General features: G+C 33.7%; 1 protein-coding gene across 1 annotated transcript; it reads left to right on the forward strand.

Moving 5' to 3' along the window:
- Positions 1-7,563: 7,563 nt before the first annotated feature.
- Positions 7,564-10,619, forward strand: LOC129875154 (uncharacterized). The gene is made up of 4 exons (XM_055950592.1): positions 7,564-8,218; positions 9,027-9,190; positions 9,286-9,396; positions 9,817-10,619. The coding sequence occupies exons 1-4, from the start codon at positions 7,657-7,659 to the stop codon at positions 10,399-10,401; spliced, it is 1,422 nt and encodes a 473-aa protein (XP_055806567.1). The 5' UTR covers positions 7,564-7,656; the 3' UTR covers positions 10,402-10,619.
- Positions 10,620-17,841: the final 7,222 nt, after the last annotated feature.

The raw sequence follows: 17,841 nt of genomic DNA on the forward strand, positions 1-17,841 counted from the left end.
AATGAGACAAACCACCAAAAGAGTGGTAATGGCAACCAGTCTTTCTTTAAAAAGAGGCCTTGTCTTCTGGATATGCACCATTATCAGTGAGTGTACCCATAGTGAACAACCAAAATAACCAGATATCTCAAGGTAACCAGAACTTCGGAGCTCAAGGCTTTCAGCTTCAAGGGAGTATGGTCCAAAGTTCTTCACGCAAGCCGTCTTTTGGTAAGTATGGTAGATTGCACTTGGGAGAGTGTCATGATAGCACTAGTGGTTGCTACAAGTGTGGCTAGATAGGTCACTTTATGAGAGATTGACCATCTGACAGGCAGAGTAATGGGGGCAACATGGCCCACTCTTCTTCAGCAAGACCACCTGATAGAGGTTATCAGAGAGGTTCTACTTCGAGGCAGGCAGACCCGTCTTTATGCTATGTCAAGTTTCCAAGACCAAGAGAGCTCACTAGATGTATTCACTGATATGCTTCGAGTCTTTTCTTATGATGTTTATGCTTTACTCAATCCCGGTGCAACTTTGTCTTTTGTCACTCCTTATGTGGCTGTTAAGTTTTGGATGCTTCCTAAAAGTCTTTTAGAGCCCTTCAATGTTTTAGTCATATTCTACAGATAAAAACATTGTGACTATATTTCTTTTCGTACTTCTGTAATATATTAGTGGCTTGTACACGTGATAACAAATTTTAAGAGATTTTTAGTTTATTTTTGATTAAGTTAAAGTTTAATTCATTTCATTTTCTTCCATATTTACTTTCCATTGGATATTAGGCTGACTTGTCTTGGTGGATTGAGAAGAATGTCATCACACCCAAATTCGGGTTGTTGCAAATAGTATAAGAGCCCCAGGTTTATAGGTCTCACGTGTGTACAATACAAGTCTAAGTGGAGTCTCGAGAAAGTCGGTACTTATCTTTGGGAGGCTATGAAGACTGTTAAAAAAGATCTTCACTTCTTTATTATCTATCATGCGTTCTTATTACGATCTAATTCCTATTTCTTAACTCCATTATCTCACTTGTAGTAGTGACTCGGGCTTGGTTCTACTTGTGAACAATTGAAATATGATCACGTAGTATAGATCTGATTTAGAGGCAGAAGTTATAGACTTATGAAAATGATGGGTGGTCAGACTTATAATACGCCGCAATTTGGAAAAAGTGAATAAGATTGTTATTCAATGACATATTTTGAGAATATAGCATAGAAGGAGTAACAATGGTTGTGAGATTTTATGAACGTCTGGCTTAGTGTATGAAGGAGATGATGTTACGTGAATCGAGATCAAAATTTTTATAGCGATTTCATAAAGTGGGTATATATCAAGAAGGGTTATAATACGTCTACTAAGATGGTACATATGTTTACTTGGTTATGGTTATGGGTTGTGTTGCTTCTGCTATTAACCTAACCTACAGAAGGGTGCATATCGCTCTCGACTAGAGACTGAAATACTTTGTTAATGTATGATAGTTATATAATAGGTAGGAAGGTGTAGACTATCTAGGTACGATCTTTACGGTGGGTATGATGTGTTCTAGTGGTGGATATACCAGGCTTTCATGATGTAGTATTAGTGATACATGAAAATTGAGACGTCGGTTATCGAGCGTGATGCATAATTACTTAGGGAACTATTAGTTATTTTAGTTACTCAGCTAATGAGGTTGATGTGCATTTACATTTGAGAAACCAACTAGTTTGTTTCTTCAGGCGCTTAGGTTAAACACTGTTTATAAGGAAAATTTTAGTGGTGGATCTTTGGTACGATATTAATGCATTTAGGTTGTGAAGTTTATCCCAAAAATTCTAAATAAAGACTGGTGATTTCATCGTAAGCTCTAAAAAAGGGATCAATATAGAAATGACAAGCTTTTAGGTAATTAAGTCCTAATGATATACTTGTGTTAAGGCAATTGATGATTTTAGTAAGAAAGTTCATATAAAATTAGGTTATTCTTTTGAATTTGGTTCGTATAATTGGGTTTAAGGTGTCATGTGGATGATAAGGTTGACTTCAAGATGATGACAATGGTTCTGAGCATAACAGTAATAAGAGTTTGTGATATATTATGATAAAATGCCACCATATGATAAGGATTTTCTATTAAGTGGATTTGGTATGGTAAGAACGACTTGCGGGAATCTAAAGTTGTGGATTGCTACTATTTGGTGAGTAGCATAGTCGTATCAGAAGTTGAAGGATTTGTTGACACACCGCTCAAATGGAATTGAAAAGAGCTAGAGTCGTAAATGGAAAGAATTAGTGGGATGTAGTTTAGCCTTAAGAAGTAGGCGAGAAAAAAAGATACTTACTCTGATTGTAAGGTCCAAAGATATTTTTTCAGAGAAAGTGGAGAATTGGATTCTGAGACACGTAGTTCCATTAGATTTTTTTTCTCTACTTATGGTGATAGTGTTACGTGTCATTCCTTTGAGTTAAAAAAATTATTGGATAAGATTTGAGAAAGAATTTTATAGACATTCGGCTCGAGTATGGTGATAAGCTCCTTTATGGTTTCGATTTTAGTAATTGGTATGGTTGGATTTTTAATGAATTACACAATAAGGTATAGAGAGGCGATCAATGATAAGCTAAAATATGTGAATTCATAAAGATCTTCAAGGTACGAGCTAATATTGATTAATAAGGCAATTGGGTTACATGGTTGGAATTCACAATTCAAGTTGTTCATTATAAGTCAACATTGTGGCAATAGGTTTTGTCAGAGTATAGATTGCTAAGGTGAGAAATGATTGATTGCATTGGATATTAAGCAATTGAAAGGACTTGTGCAAGATTTGGGTCATAGAGTTTGTTACCTTTTATTGTTAAAGGGCCTAAGAAAGTGCTCCACTTAAAGTTTTGATTTAGAACATGAGGTAAAATGTCATGGGTTGTTAGCCAAAGAATAAGGTTGATAAGCGATTTAGCGAAAGGAACAAGATTCAAGTATACGACAAAGTTCAAGGTATTTGAAATTGTGTTAATGGAAGGATCTAAGAAAGATGTAGAAATAAGACATCACGTATAGACCATTCTTCAGAGTTTAAGGTTGATTGAATTTTTGCCTTTGAATTCATATATGACCATGAATGTGGACTAGTTCACACAGACTTACTGGGATTTTACCAGCAACTTTTACGAAGATTACATTTTGGTTCGAGTTGCAAACGGTGATGTGTGAAAGATGTGTTTTTATGTTGGTTTTAACTGTTTGAATTATGATAAAGGACTTATAAGGGTGCTACAGTATGGACCTAAGTTCTACATGGTTAGTAATGATTTTGAGGGGATTGAAACTACTTTGTTGATGGGACTACACAGACTAGTGATGTGTTGCATATACCCTATATGGTAAATAAAAGTTATTTACTTATATTTTACATAATTATGGAGGTGACCAAGGATTTCTCTAAGTGTTGGCATGAGATATATGATGGCTTGAATGATAGTTGAAACTTGGTAGGTGAAAGATTGCGTGGAGTTGATATTGAGTGTGATTAAATAACTTTATCTCAATGGTAATGTACTAGGAGATTTGAAATTTGTATTATCAGCATTAGTTGGGACTTATATCTATCATGAAATGCTTTGAAAATCTCACCTATGAAGGGGGTTATGCGATTTAGTAAGAAAAGAAAGCTCAGTCCTAAATATGTTGGCCCTTATAAAATTTTGAGGCATTTTGGCAAGGTGACTTATGAGTTGGATTTGCCACAAAATTAGAATCAGTACTTCCCGTGTTTTATGTGTCCTTGTTAAACAAGTGCATTGGTGATTCGACTTCACTTGTGCCTTTAGAGAGTGTTGGTGTGAAAGAAAGTCTCTCTTACGAAGAGGTCGTAAGTTGAGATTCTTGATCGTCAAGTTTGTAAGTTGAAAAATAAAGAAGTCACTTCAGTGAAAGTCTTTGGAGCAACCAGTTAGTTGAGGGAGCTACTTGGGAAGTCAAAGAAGATAAGATAGCCAAGTACCCCCACCTCTTTCCTTCCAGTTCAGTTCCAACGTGATGTAATGTTCCTCCATAATACTCTATTTAGGTTCATGTCTTTCAGTTATTCTCATGTTTCAGTAGGCATGTATGTTCATGAAATCAATTTAGTCTTCATGTTTTAGTTCGGAGTTAGTCACTCCATCAGTTTCGTGTCTAGCTTTTCAGTATTGGGTTGCAAATCTTTTCCTACTCTTTTTAGTCTTGTTAAACTGCATTCGAGGATGAATGTTCTCAAGGAGGAGATATCGTAACACCTAAAATATTCCTACCTCAGATTGGTTCAAAAAGGATTCAAAAATATATTTTGAGGCTGCAGAACTATATTTTACGAACACCATCTATGGACTGTAAAAGAAACTATGGACCGTAGATAGAAACTGTAGAACAACTTTAGAAATCCAGAAAATGGTCTAAGATTTATGAGTTGGGTTTATGGTCCATAAAAGTCATTACGGGTCGTAGATTGAGGTCGTAGATCATCTTCAGAAACTTCGAAATTTACCTACAATAGGACGAGTGAGATTTACGGATTGAGGTTTGTTTTATGGATCAAGATTAGGCCTAGTAAACCAAGTCCTAAAACTTTAGAAAATTCAGAAAATCTCTTACTTCTGCGAACACCTTTTATGGCCCATAGAATATTTTATGGACCGTAGATGGATTTCGTGGAATTAAAATTCAAAAACTCAAAAATCAAATCTTAATTTTACGAACCGTCAGTACAGGTCATAGATTGGTTTTGCGGACCATAGATGGGTCTCGTAAACCAAGTTTTTAAAAACCCAGATTTTATCTATTTTCCATGGACAAGCTTCTATTGTTCGTAAAAGGAACTATGATTCGTAGATGACGTCCGTAGATGGACTCCGACAGTTTTTAATCAGGGTCTTTTTCCATTTTTTAATCTCCATTCTACATTATTTTAGACTATTTTAAGTGGGATTAAGTGATTTTTATCAGCCTAAACCTCCCTCCCCCTTCCCCTCTCATTCATACCCTTTCAAGTAAGATTTCTTCTCTCTCAAGTCTTCTCTTAAGCAAGAATTAGGACTCCAAGCTTCAAGACTCCATTCCAAAATTTAAGCTAGTGATTCTACTCCAGGTACGTGGGATTTCATCAATGGGTATCCCTTCATCCACTGAGTCCCAAAGAAATATCAAAATTTCAAGTTGTATGAATTCTCCAAACGTAGGGTTTCATGATCTTCATTGGTTTTTATTAAAATTTAGTATCTTCTTTAAGATCAATCTTTAATTGCATGATTTTAATTAATATTTCATATTTTTCAATGGTATTTTACATGAAACCTCGAGTATACAAGTATTTTCATGATTTAGAATTATGATTCTTTATAAAACATGTTTTCAGATTATTAGGTTTTATTATTTTAGATGCTTTCAGATAAAGTATCTTTCATATTATTATCAGTTTTAAATCATGATTCATGAATTACTCACTATACTTATCAAATTATCTATATAAGTTAGCATTATCATATTATTACTGTCTTTAGTTGATTACATATTTTCTGTCTGAGTTTTACTTAACACCGAGCGAACTTAGGGATGAGATTTCGGCTAGCTTTCGTGGAACCTTAATAATAATTCCTAAGTTCAGAACTACGTTCCACAGTAAGATTTGTCTCAAAGAGACACTAGCTTAGTGGTTAGCTTAGCTTTAGCCTTTATACCTTGGCAAAGTATAGTTGACCCTATTGATGGAGATTATACATAGAACTTTATGTTGTAGTTCACATGGTTATATGTCGATTTTAGTATCTTCCACAGTTAGTCAGTTATTATAGGATCAAATATTCAGTTATTTCAGTTCAGTTTATTCAGTTTTCATGTTATTTGTCAGTTATTATAGGATCAAATATTCAGTTATTTCAGTTCAGTTTATTTAGTTTTCATGTTATTTGTTTGATCATTGTATCGATTTACAGATTCAGTATATTCAGATATCATGTTTATTGTGCATATTCCTCATATTTAGTACATTTAAAGTACTGACCGCATACATTCTACCTATATTATTTGATAATGTAGGTTTTGACGCTTAGTATCTAGCGTGCGATTAGTATGATCTCCAGTCAGCAATAGCCGTGTTCGTGAATCCTCATTCTCCGAGGACGATCTTTATCTTTCATTCATTATTGTCTTTTCCATTTTCAGATGGTTAGAATTAGCAAAGGGCTTGTCCTAACAACTCATATAAGTAGAGGCTTTTTAGACAAACAATTAGATTCCGCTTATATTTACTCAAATATTGTTTATTTTTTGTTAGACTCTTTTAGACTATTTCTCTTATATATCTTCCTCATTTTAGTTATCCTTAATTGTTGATTTTATATATCTTAGTGTCATGCCAGATCATTACGTTAACTTGGGGTCACTTGTGGCTCTAAGCACCGTGTCACGACTAGGGGGTATTCTCGGACTGTGACACGAACTCTTCCACCTTTGGTTTCTTAGCTCTTGGGGAAAGAAATGATTAAGGAGGGCTTTCTCAAAATCATCCCAAACAACTGTCCTCACCATAACCTTTCTCCCACTGATTGTACCAAATATTCGCTAGAATAAATTGGAGAATGATGTTGATAAATATAGAAGAAGGAGAATGGACTATGATACTTTACACAAAGAAGTTCTAATTTTTAACTTTTTGCCACGATGAAATTATTTTACACATGGCAATTCATGTGACATTTAAAAAAAAAGAGAATATAATATACACATCATCAGATATTACTTTGAGATGTGTTTTTCAAACTCATTAGTGATTGTTTAGATGTGTTTCTCATACTTTCAATAATTTGGTGTGATACTCAAAAAAAAAATTACAAGTTTTTTTGACACATCATATTTTTTATTAAGTAGTTGTTTGGATATGTGATTTCATCTCGTAATTTAAAATTTGAGATGAAATCAATGTTTGGACATGCGATTTTATCTCATGATTTCAAATTCTCCAAAAATGCTTGATTTGAGAATTTCATATCATGATTTTACATTTTCAAATAGAAAAATTGGCCCACAAATTTATATTTTGCATAAAGGAAAAACATCATTTTATATTTACATATTTTTTTTGTGAGAATCTCAAAGAAGTGATGAAATATTCACGAAATATGAACATGATGATATATTTACTAATGATATTAACTATGTTCAATTTTATTAAAGAGTACTACACTAAAACTCATGTTTAATTTTACTTTTTTATTGAACTAAAATTTGATCAATAAATGTATTTGATAAGAAAATAAAGAAGATTTTTCTATCTTGTGGTCCTAAAATATACCAAAATACCCTTTAATCTTGTAGCCTTAACATGTCAAATGGAAAGTTGAAATTAAAGTTTTATCAAAAAAGAAAGGAGTCATTCTTTTTGAAACAGATTAAAAAGGAAATGAGACTATTCTTTTTGAAACAAAAGGAGTATAAAGAATTAATGCAATTTTAATAGTTTTCATAATGATAATTTTTCTTAATATATATGAAAAAAATACAATTTAAAATTTAAATTATATGTCCAAATAAAATTTTGACTTGGATCTCATATTTTAATCTAGTTGGCCATAACGGTTCTACCTTTGATTTTTGATAACTGTGCACCGCCGACTGTGGCGGTAAACACATATGGTTTCAATTTCAAAATGCCCTTTCACTTGCTTCCCAAAGTCAAACCAATTCTCCTCAACAAAAACCCTATCAAAACCCTTCCGTGCGCCATGTCTTGGTCATGTTCAAGATGCACATTCATGAACCCTCCTTCACAAAAATCATTCTGCCAAATCTGCTTATCTGACCCACCATTATCAATCTCATCAGACCCTTCAATTTCAGTCCCAAAACCCAAATGGCCATGTAAAGCTTGTACCTTTACGAACCCTTATCACAGTATAAGCTGTGAAATATGTGGCACTAGGGTTTCAGCTTCAGGACTTGCTACACTTGAAACTGATGATGATGATGATGATGATTTGGGTTCTTCTGTTGGCAATGTGTTCTTGCCTTTGAGGCCTTGTAACAAGGGGAGAATAACAACTAGGGCTCCTATTAGGGTTGAAGATGATGTGAAGGAGTCTGTAAGGTTTAGATGCGCAAATGCTGCAAACAAGCGGAAAAATAGGGAGGAACCATCTGGGGTTGAAGAGGATGGTGCTATGGGGTATAAGGGTGTAAAGGCTGCTGCAACTAAAGCAGTTGAAATGTCGGGTATATTTGAGTTCTTTCTGTTTGATTCTGATTAATCGTCAATATAAATTTGGAGTTTGTTATGTTTCTACATGAATTAGCTGATAAAATGTATTCTTTTTTTTTGTTGGTTTCGTGCATATAATGGTGTTCCTTGAGTAGGTTTTGAATTTAGCACAAACATTGTTGTAGTGTGATTTCTTGAGTGTACGTCTGAGTAAATTTTTGGATATGTCGATGTTGTGAATGAAATGGGACTGAAAGTGTTCACATAGTTGGCCCTATTTAGTTTGCGTTGAGGTATACTGTTATGATGTTCTGAACTCCAGTTCTAGCTGTGCGTGCTTGATGATATATTTGTAATAAATCTATTTGTTAAGTGAGTCTTCTGGTCAAGAAGATATGCAGTTCCTATTTTTCCCTTGTGCGAAGTTTCTGATTGATTGCTAGTCTTTCCAGTTGTATGCCAATCTTGTGCAGACTAAATCATGATCTTGTAGACTGGTTGGATCATGTAGAGAGATATAACCATGGTAACTTCTCCCATGAAATGGAAAAAACATAAAAGTACTGTGTTGGGAAAGAGTGGCTTTTCTGGTATTTATGATGTTTAGTTTGTCGGAAAAGGCTTTATTGTTGGGCTTTTAGTAAGTTTTTATGATGTTAATCCTTTTGATGCTATTACATTCTTTGTTTAGCTGAGGAATATCTAGATTTTGTGTTGGAAAAGTCCACCTTTTCGGATTAGTTAGTCTCTTGCTCCTTTAACTTAAACTTTGTGTTGCCTAATTTCTTTCCTTACTTATAAGTGCAATAATTTGTGGTGCAGATTTGGTGGAACAGAAGCCAGGCAAATCTTTGTCAACCAGTAAATCCAAAGTGTTGAAAATCTTGACCTACAACGTGTGGTTTGCAGATATAGAGATGCACAAGAGGATGAAAGCTATAGGCGACCTTATTATGCTGCATACTCCAGATGTTATATGTTTTCAGGTTATCATCATTTATCTACATGTCAATATGCAAGAGAAACTATGCCTTGCATGAAAGTTATTGACTCTGTAAGTTGTGATGTATCACCTATTCAGGAGGTTACTCCAGAAATATATGACATATTTCAGCACTCTGGTTGGTGGAAAATGTATTCTTGTTCAATTTCAAATGTGATGGAACTGACGAGAGGATACTTCTGCATGCAGGTAATTACGCAATACACCTTGAATATTTGGTACTTTATGTGTATTCTGAAGGCCTATTATATGATGCTTTAGTTATGTTTTTTCTTTTTCCTTTGTGATCGTGATATATCTTCTATTATGTGCACTTGTTTTGAGCACTTTTATTGGATCTGGAATTCTTGCAATGGTTAAGATAATTAGTTCCACGCTATACCCAGGGACACCTCAGTTTTCAATTACTTACAACGGAGCTTTCCGGTTGACCGAATCCATAGAAGTCTCTCTATAGTAGTACTTTACAATTACTCACACTTTCAATAGAGCAAGTTAATGTTGAATATCTGGAAAATCTCAATAATTGCTCAACATGAATCCTTGCAGTTTTTTTTAAAAAGTTGGTCCATTTGATGTAATACTTGGTCTTTGACAAAATTTTTGCAGTTGAGCAAACTTGCAGTGAAATCCTACAGTTGCAAGCCATTTAGCAATTCTATAATGGGAAGGGAACTCTGTATTGCTGAGATTGAAGTTGAGAAAGATATGACCTTGGTCGTTGCCACCAGCCATCTTGAGAGTCCCTGCCCTGGGCCACCCAAGTGGGATCAAATGTACAGCAAGGAACGTGTGGAGCAAGCCAAGGTAGCTATGGAGCTACTTGAGAGAAAACGGAATGTAGTCTTTTGTGGTGATATGAACTGGGATGACAAATTGGATGGTCAATTTCCTCCAACTGATGGATGGGTTGATGCTTGGGGAAAACTGAAGCCTGAAGAAATCGGATGGACATACGACACCAAGTCAAACAAAATGTTAAGCGCCAACAGGACACTACAGAAACGTTTGGACAGGATTGTTTGCAAACTGCAAGATTTTTGTATAAGGGATGTTAAGATGATTGGGAAGGATGCAATTCCAAATCTCACATATATCAAGGAGAAGAAAGTGAAGAGTGAAGTTAAGAGACTGACACTACCTGTTTTGCCTAGCGATCATTATGGCCTACTTTTGGAGATCTCTCCTCAGTAATCCAAAGTTGAGAGATGTATTGCTTATTATTCTCTCAGTATATCTTGCTTATTATTCTCTCAGTATATCATACTTTGCTGTGCAGATTTTGTCTATATGGCCTATAATCAATGAATGTTAAAGGGTCTTAAAAGCATTTGCAGAGCAATTTTTTTGTGTACATTACTAGTGCTCATGTTTGCACAAGAGGAAACATTCTATGCCTTGTATGCTTCTTATGATATCAGTATTCACTTTTGTTCTGCATTTTCCATTTGTTTCAACTTCTCTTGGGCTTAAGTTGCATCAACTTTTAGCAATTCTCGACTGCTGCTTCTAGCCTCCTATAATTTTTTATAGCAACCCCGAACAATTCACACCGCCACCCGATGAACACATAGTGAACTATTCTTTCACCTTTTACTAAAGAATGTTGGAGAAAATGCCTCAAATAGTCCCTCAACTATAGGAGTTGGCCTAAAATAGTCCTTTAACTATATTCTTACCAGATTTAGCCCTTTAAGTATTCAAAATCTTATCATATTTGATCTCTACCTATTCTTTTTTTAATACAAAACACTGTAAGCTTCTTTCTCTTGACTTTCTTTTTCCCTCTTATTTTCTCCATTGTCGCTACAGTAAAAAAAAAACCTAAATTAATTTGACGATGAAGTCACTATTATTACTTAAATCCAAATATTGGATTTGTTTTGTAGAGAAGGTGAAATACAACTGGCTTTGAATCTTTTTTAAAAAATGCAGAGAATGAAGTGCTATCCGAATGATGCTACCTACATACAATATCTTGAATTATGGGTTGTCCAAGAAATGAAACTTTAACCATGCTAGAGGTTTGATTGGTGAGATGTTGAATAAAGGACTTAAAGGTTTCAATTTATGATTATTATGTCAATGGAATGGTTGTTGAGACTTGAGGCATTGGATCTTGTAGAAGAAATGGAGTTGAGAAAGTTTCACTTAAAAAATGTTTTACCTACTGTATCAACTTATAATACATTTATTCATGCTCTTTGCTGGCAGAGCGAGTAATAAGATACTAATTTCACATTTGGTTTGCGTAGATGTTGTCTCAAAATTTCAAGGATCAATTTGCATAGCTATTGCTTGCATTAAAGGATTTGGACAGCTAAATTTTGAAGCAAAATATTTGGGATAAAATTAAGACGAGAAATGTTGTTACTATGATTTACTAGGTAGCTACTTTTTGGCATGAACTGTTGACAATATCAGATGAGGATTGTTGTAAATTTTGGGTTGTACGTGCACAACTATTGCCCGTATTTTCACCTTTGTTTTGGATCGAATGGCTGCCCAAAGTGTTTGTTTAGTATGTATCTTCTAGGCATATTGTGTGAACAAGGTTGATTTTTTTAATTAATAAAACAAGTAATTAGACATTATGTCTAGTGGTGTAAGTTTATCAACAAATGGTTGTATTATATAGTTGGTTTATGTTACTAATTGAAAGATCGCAAGGATCTTTGATACTCTGAATTAATGAAATTATATTTTGCTTTTAACTACGTAATAAAATTGCAAATGTGGTTTACTATTTTGTTCATTTGTCCTGAATTTTTATGTCGTTGGTCATTATTTTATTTGAGTTATAGCAGAATGCAAAGTAACGAACACAATTGAAAAAAATATTGTGAGCAAAAAATATGAGTCTGTTTTCATGTTAATAATCAGTCATTACATTGAATTATAATGCCCGATTTTCAGCAGTTTTTGGGGGCAGAAAATTGATTAAAACTACTAAAAATAGCAGCTATCAAACTTGACCAAATTGCAGCACCATAACACCCAAAAAAAAATCAGCAGAAAACTGCAGAATCAGCACCAAAAACTGTCTAAAACGTCACCAAACTGCACAAGTAACAGCACCAGACCACAAAAAATCAGCACCAAACTGCACAATGGAACAACACCAAACTGCTGCACCAGACAGCAGTACCAGATCACCAAATATCAGCACCAAACTGCACCAAAACTGCGCCAAACTACACAAAACTGCACCCAAAAACGTCACCAAGCTACACCAAAGTGCACATAAACAGCACCAAACAACACCAAAAAAATCAGCTAAAAAAACTAGCATAAAACCACAAAAAGCAGCAGCAAATCACTTAAAATTATCACTCAAACCGAAATTTGCACCATAAATCGGATTGTGCCAAATTATACCAATCAGGAGAGCACAATCACTTTGTTTAGCGTAAATTAGCTTGGCTTTCTATAGCTCTTCTAACATGTGAAATACAATGAATTAAGTGGAAATCTTTACACAATTTGAATAAAATAAAGTAAGTGAAATATGCTATAGATAAAAGAAAAAAGTACTGGTAGTTTTGTAGGAGCACATGATGAAAATGATGATTCTTGATATTGCGGAGTCACATTTTAAGAATCTGTCCGCAAGAAAGTATACTTTCAAGTTCTTGTATTATGTCCAAGTTTGAGGCATGTATTGCATCCTAAATACTTCAGCTTCCTCTTCATTTTTATCGTACTTGCGCCCACTTCATCTGATTCTTCTTTTCTTTAAATTTTTTTTCTTCCTTTATGACTTTGTTTCAGTACTCTTGGAGGCAAAGGAGGAACATTATCACGCTGTGGTCACATATTTTGGCCATTCATAGGAAGAATAGCAAATTCATAGATTTTTCTATAAGTTTTCACCCTATAACAATCATCAATATAAGAACTAATTTCATCATTTTTAGCCCAAATTGCTGCTAAAGCATGCTTACAATATATTGTTGTCAAATTTTATTTTCTAGAGTTGCATTTCCTGTTTAGCAAATTTATGGCCCAAATGTTAGTTATGCTACTCCTATATAAGCTCATAGTTCCACTCATTTGATTTTCTAGGAATATATTCAACAGCGGTAGATTGACTTTTGTGCTATACATCCTTAATCCTGGGGCAAATATCGTCAGAATTTCACTTGGCAAATTTATCTCTATTTGCTTGCATTCTTGTCACGAGCATATACCAGATTTTTTTTAGAAGAGTGAGGATAGGTTTATTCCTTGCATCCAATATCATGCTATTAAAAATTTCACACATATTATTCAATAAGGTATCACATTTTATATTTTTAGAGAAGTGAGATCTAGACAATTCCCTAGGTCTTAATTATCTCTCAGCCAAATAGCAACTTCAGGATTCAAATCAAATATTTCAATCATTCATTCATTAAACCACTTTACTGTTGCGCACTAGCAGCTTTCCAAAGTGCATTTCTAAGTGTGTTACCACTGAATTCGTCCTTTTAAAATTACTATGTAAGTGCCTCACACAAAATCTATGAGTGACAAAAAGCAATACATCATTAATGCTTCTATCATACCTTTTTTCTTGTCTGGCATGAAAGTGCAATGAGCTCCATCATCGTTCTCCAAGCCAAGCTTTAGATGATCCAGAAATCATGCCCATGACTCACGATTTTCTTTCTCCACAATTACATATACTATCGGATATATATTGTTATTAGGCAAGCCCAATGACAGTTAACAACTGAGTCCCATATATTAGACCCTTGAGCCAACAACAATCCACTCTTACTATCCTTCTGCAACCACTCTTGAACCCTCCTTGCAAGCACTAAAACGAATGTAGAATCTTTGAATCTTTCAGTCTTGCTGGGATCTTCATTGTCAACCAACTTTATATAAACAGAAGTATTTGAATTTTTCCTTACTATTTCATTGCAATAGTTCCACAACAACTTGAATTGATCAGAGATATCTTCATTGATCATTGCAATTGCCTCCTTCTTTGCCCTTCTACATTTAGATAATGTCACATGTCCTCTTAGCTAAATACTAACATGATCTCTAAATTTGGCGATCTTCCAATTCATGCTTGATTTTATGGCATAAAGATATCTTCTAGCAATGAACAAAGATGTGATGGATATGACTCCAATTTTTGCGCTTGTTGATGGGAGTACAAGTATTTACTTGAAAAGCACTATCTTTGTACATTTAGAAGCCATAATCTCCCAATCACAATCTCGATGTTTCACACAAACTGCCCGTATCCTTTCCTAGTAATTCTTGCGCTATTTTGTATACCTTCCTTGATTGACTTCATGAGTTATCACAGTATTCTTGAACTTCTTTTTGCTTTAAAATATTAACTCGTGCCAAGATTGGATATAACACATCTGACTTTGGATTGAACTGAAGAAAGTTCATACCATCTGAATTATAATCGCTTTCTAGGCTCTTGAAAACTTTAGAGTTAACAAAATCAGAATTTCCTACTTCATGAGCCATCTTTCTTCACACTTCTTCGCTAACTTCATATTCATGTGTTTCATTTTCACTCCTTTCTAAAATATCATGTTCATCTAACAAATCATTATCCGAGTCTTAACAATCATCACCACTTGAGGAATATTTCGTCCCTCCCTCTTTATTAGTATCTCTAGCAGATTGTTGATGTTCATTTGCATCTTTGCTATTTTGTCCTTCATTGAAGGTTTTTCTGATATCCATTCCAATATAAGAATTTAAATGTTCAAAGTAAGCCTCAATTACTCTATCTCGAGAGATATTTTTGGATACTAAATTAACTTCAAAATCAATTGAAACAAGCCTTAATTTTTCACTGAGTCTACCATACTTGTGCCAAAATGCGACTGAATAATTACCATATCCATGTATCTCAGCCATAATCTTTAATTGTGATAACTTTATTCCCAAGATCAACATGGTTAATGAACTAGACATGACCCCCCAAATAATGTCTTTTAGGTTGGTGCTTCATAACACCACTGTGGGTTACTTTGATGTTGACTTTTAATGCATCGTGAATAGATTTTGTGGAACAAAAAAAATAAGTTATTATCTTTTTTAGGCAAAATCTCACACAAATAAAGACTTGAATTCCAAAAAACTCACTGTAGAGAGGAGTTATACCATCTTCTAGTCATAAAATCATTGTCTCGAGTTTTCAATAATGGTGAAAACTGATGAAATTACTAGGATTTTTTTTCCTATAGCGACAATGAAGAAAAAAGAGGGGAAAAAAGTCAGGAGAGAAGCTGAATTAAACTGACGGTGTTTCTTACGGTGTTTATATAAAAAGTAGGTATAAACAAAACATTATAAGATTTTGAATAGTTAAAGAACTAAATTCGATAAAAGTATAATTAAAGGACTATTTTAGACCAACTCCTGTAATTGAAGGACTTTTTGTGACATTTTCTCAAGAATGTTGCGCGCAGCAAACAGTGACATACACCAATATTTGGAGGGATACTCTTTGCTGAGGATCCCTACAATTCTAATTATAATATATTTTTTAAAAAAAATGCTCTGTTTTTTTAAACAAAAAATATTTAATGTTATTCATCTTCAACAAAGGTACACCATGATCTGAGGGACTAAATAAAAGGTGATCTAACCCTCCCTACTCAATAAAAGGATATCAAGCTATTCGATTTGAGATAAAGAAAATGCAAAAAGCTAAGGATGACCTGAAGCGAAATATCTTCAATTAATAATTTTGTCTAAAAATGTCCTTGATGTCTATACTCTATAATTTGATCCAAAAATCTTCATATTGTTAATTAATGGGTCAAAATACTTTTTTTTTAGATAAATATACATTTTTTCCTTTTTGACACATTTTTTTAATAATATTTTTTTTATCAGCAAATACATATTCTACTTCAATTTGAAAAAGATTAAGAAATAAAAATATTTTCTATTTTATTTAGATTTTTTTAATCATTATCTAAACTTAAATTAATGATGGAGTTACTATTTTTAAAAAAAATTAAAATCGGGCAAAGCCCATTTATTCATAAAAATAAAAAAGAATATTTTTAGGTTAATTATTAACCTTTTTAGGCTACTTTTGCTTTATTATCATCCATAGCATAATTACTTTTAATATTTAAAATTATCACACCATTCTCCTTATCTCTCTATTTCTCCTTCTTTGTCCAATCTCTTCTCCTCCATGTAACCTCGCCAGAGATGGTTTCTCCGGTGAAAAAACAACAAACAATCACCGCCACAACTCCCATTTTCCTTTCTCACCTCCATACCACCACCTAATAGATCCAGCAACAACAAACAACGCAACAACTAAATCAGAAATTCATCAAATTCAAATACAAAATTACGAGTTCCCATGAGCTCCATGAAAATGAGTGATGGTCATGCCCTATTCCCCCTTATCCTTTCATGTTATTTTTTATTTTATTTTCATGTTAGAATTTTGTTGGCGTTTAGATCCGACCGAATTTTTTTCTTCGGATATGATTGATCTTCAGTGAAGCCAATGAGAGAAATGGGTGATATGATTTGTTGTGGCATTGTTTGTCGGTCATTTTGACGTGTGTGTTTGCCGAAGAAGACAAGTAAGACATGAAGAGGTGTGTATAGTGTAGGTGGTGGTGAGTGCACCAAAAATATTGGGGAAAAAGAGTTTGGCCATTGCTTTGTGCGTGGCTGAATTGCGTGTTGATTGTTTTTTGGTTGGTTGGAGGTACTGATAGTCCGAAGATGGTTTGGTGGTGGTAATTCACCGGAGAAGAAGAGGTGAAATTTTAAAAACTTGTATTACAATTGTATTAAAATTATTTTAAATATAAACAATAATTGTAATTTAATTTGAATACAATATTATGCATTGTTATGAATTCGATTATTGTTATTCCAACAAATGTAATACAGTTCTAACAATGTAAACTAATTTAAATAGTACTGGATTATTTGAAATTCACACATAATACTTATCATATATTTGTATTAAAATATTTTAGTAATTTATTTTCCACGTGCATTGAAACATGTCTATAATATGTATAATATATCAAATTCAAAATGTATTATAATTATGTTTTCCTCTTATAACGGTACTAAAATATATTATTGTATTAAAAATGTTTCAATTATATATTCACCACGTGCATTGAAATATGCCTATAGTTTGTATAGTATATTGAATTCAAAATATATTATTATTGTCGCTTATATTTATTTCTTTTATTAATGTTGTTAAAAATTATTATACCTGAATTTCAAACATTCAAGAACTATTTAAATTAGTTTATATGTTAATATATTTAAATTGAGTCAGAATGCACTATATATGTATTATTATCATACAAATTTAACACATAAATAATTTTGTGATTGAGGTTGGAGCCGTTGGAGCGTGAAGGGTTTCATGGTGCTTTCTAGAAGCTAGGCTTCAGAGAGTTCCCTAAAATTTTTCTAAGTGTTGGTATCACGGAGCAACAACACGGGCCGTGATGAAGTTCACAGTCTATGATGACTTTCGTGATTCGATACTTAGAGAATTTTTAGAAGTAGAGACAATATGCCTCCACCACGAATCGTGAAGTGCAATACGATCCATGGTGAAGGTCGTCGTCCCCAACCTCTCAGTTCTGCCATTGCTCGAACTTTCTCACA

This window comes from Solanum dulcamara, chromosome 11 (genome assembly GCF_947179165.1).
Source record: "Solanum dulcamara chromosome 11, daSolDulc1.2, whole genome shotgun sequence".
Lineage (NCBI taxonomy): Eukaryota > Viridiplantae > Streptophyta > Magnoliopsida > Solanales > Solanaceae > Solanum > Solanum dulcamara.

Coding starts and splice junctions, on each gene's coding strand:
- LOC129875154 (XM_055950592.1), top strand. CDS start 7,657: ATGCCCTTTCACTTGCTTCCCAAAGTCAAACCAATTCTCCTCAACAAA. Junction 8,219..9,026: donor TAAAGCAGTTGAAATGTCGG/GTATATTTGAGT, acceptor TTTGTGGTGCAG/ATTTGGTGGAACAGAAGCCA. Junction 9,191..9,285: donor CAGATGTTATATGTTTTCAG/GTTATCATCATT, acceptor TCACCTATTCAG/GAGGTTACTCCAGAAATATA.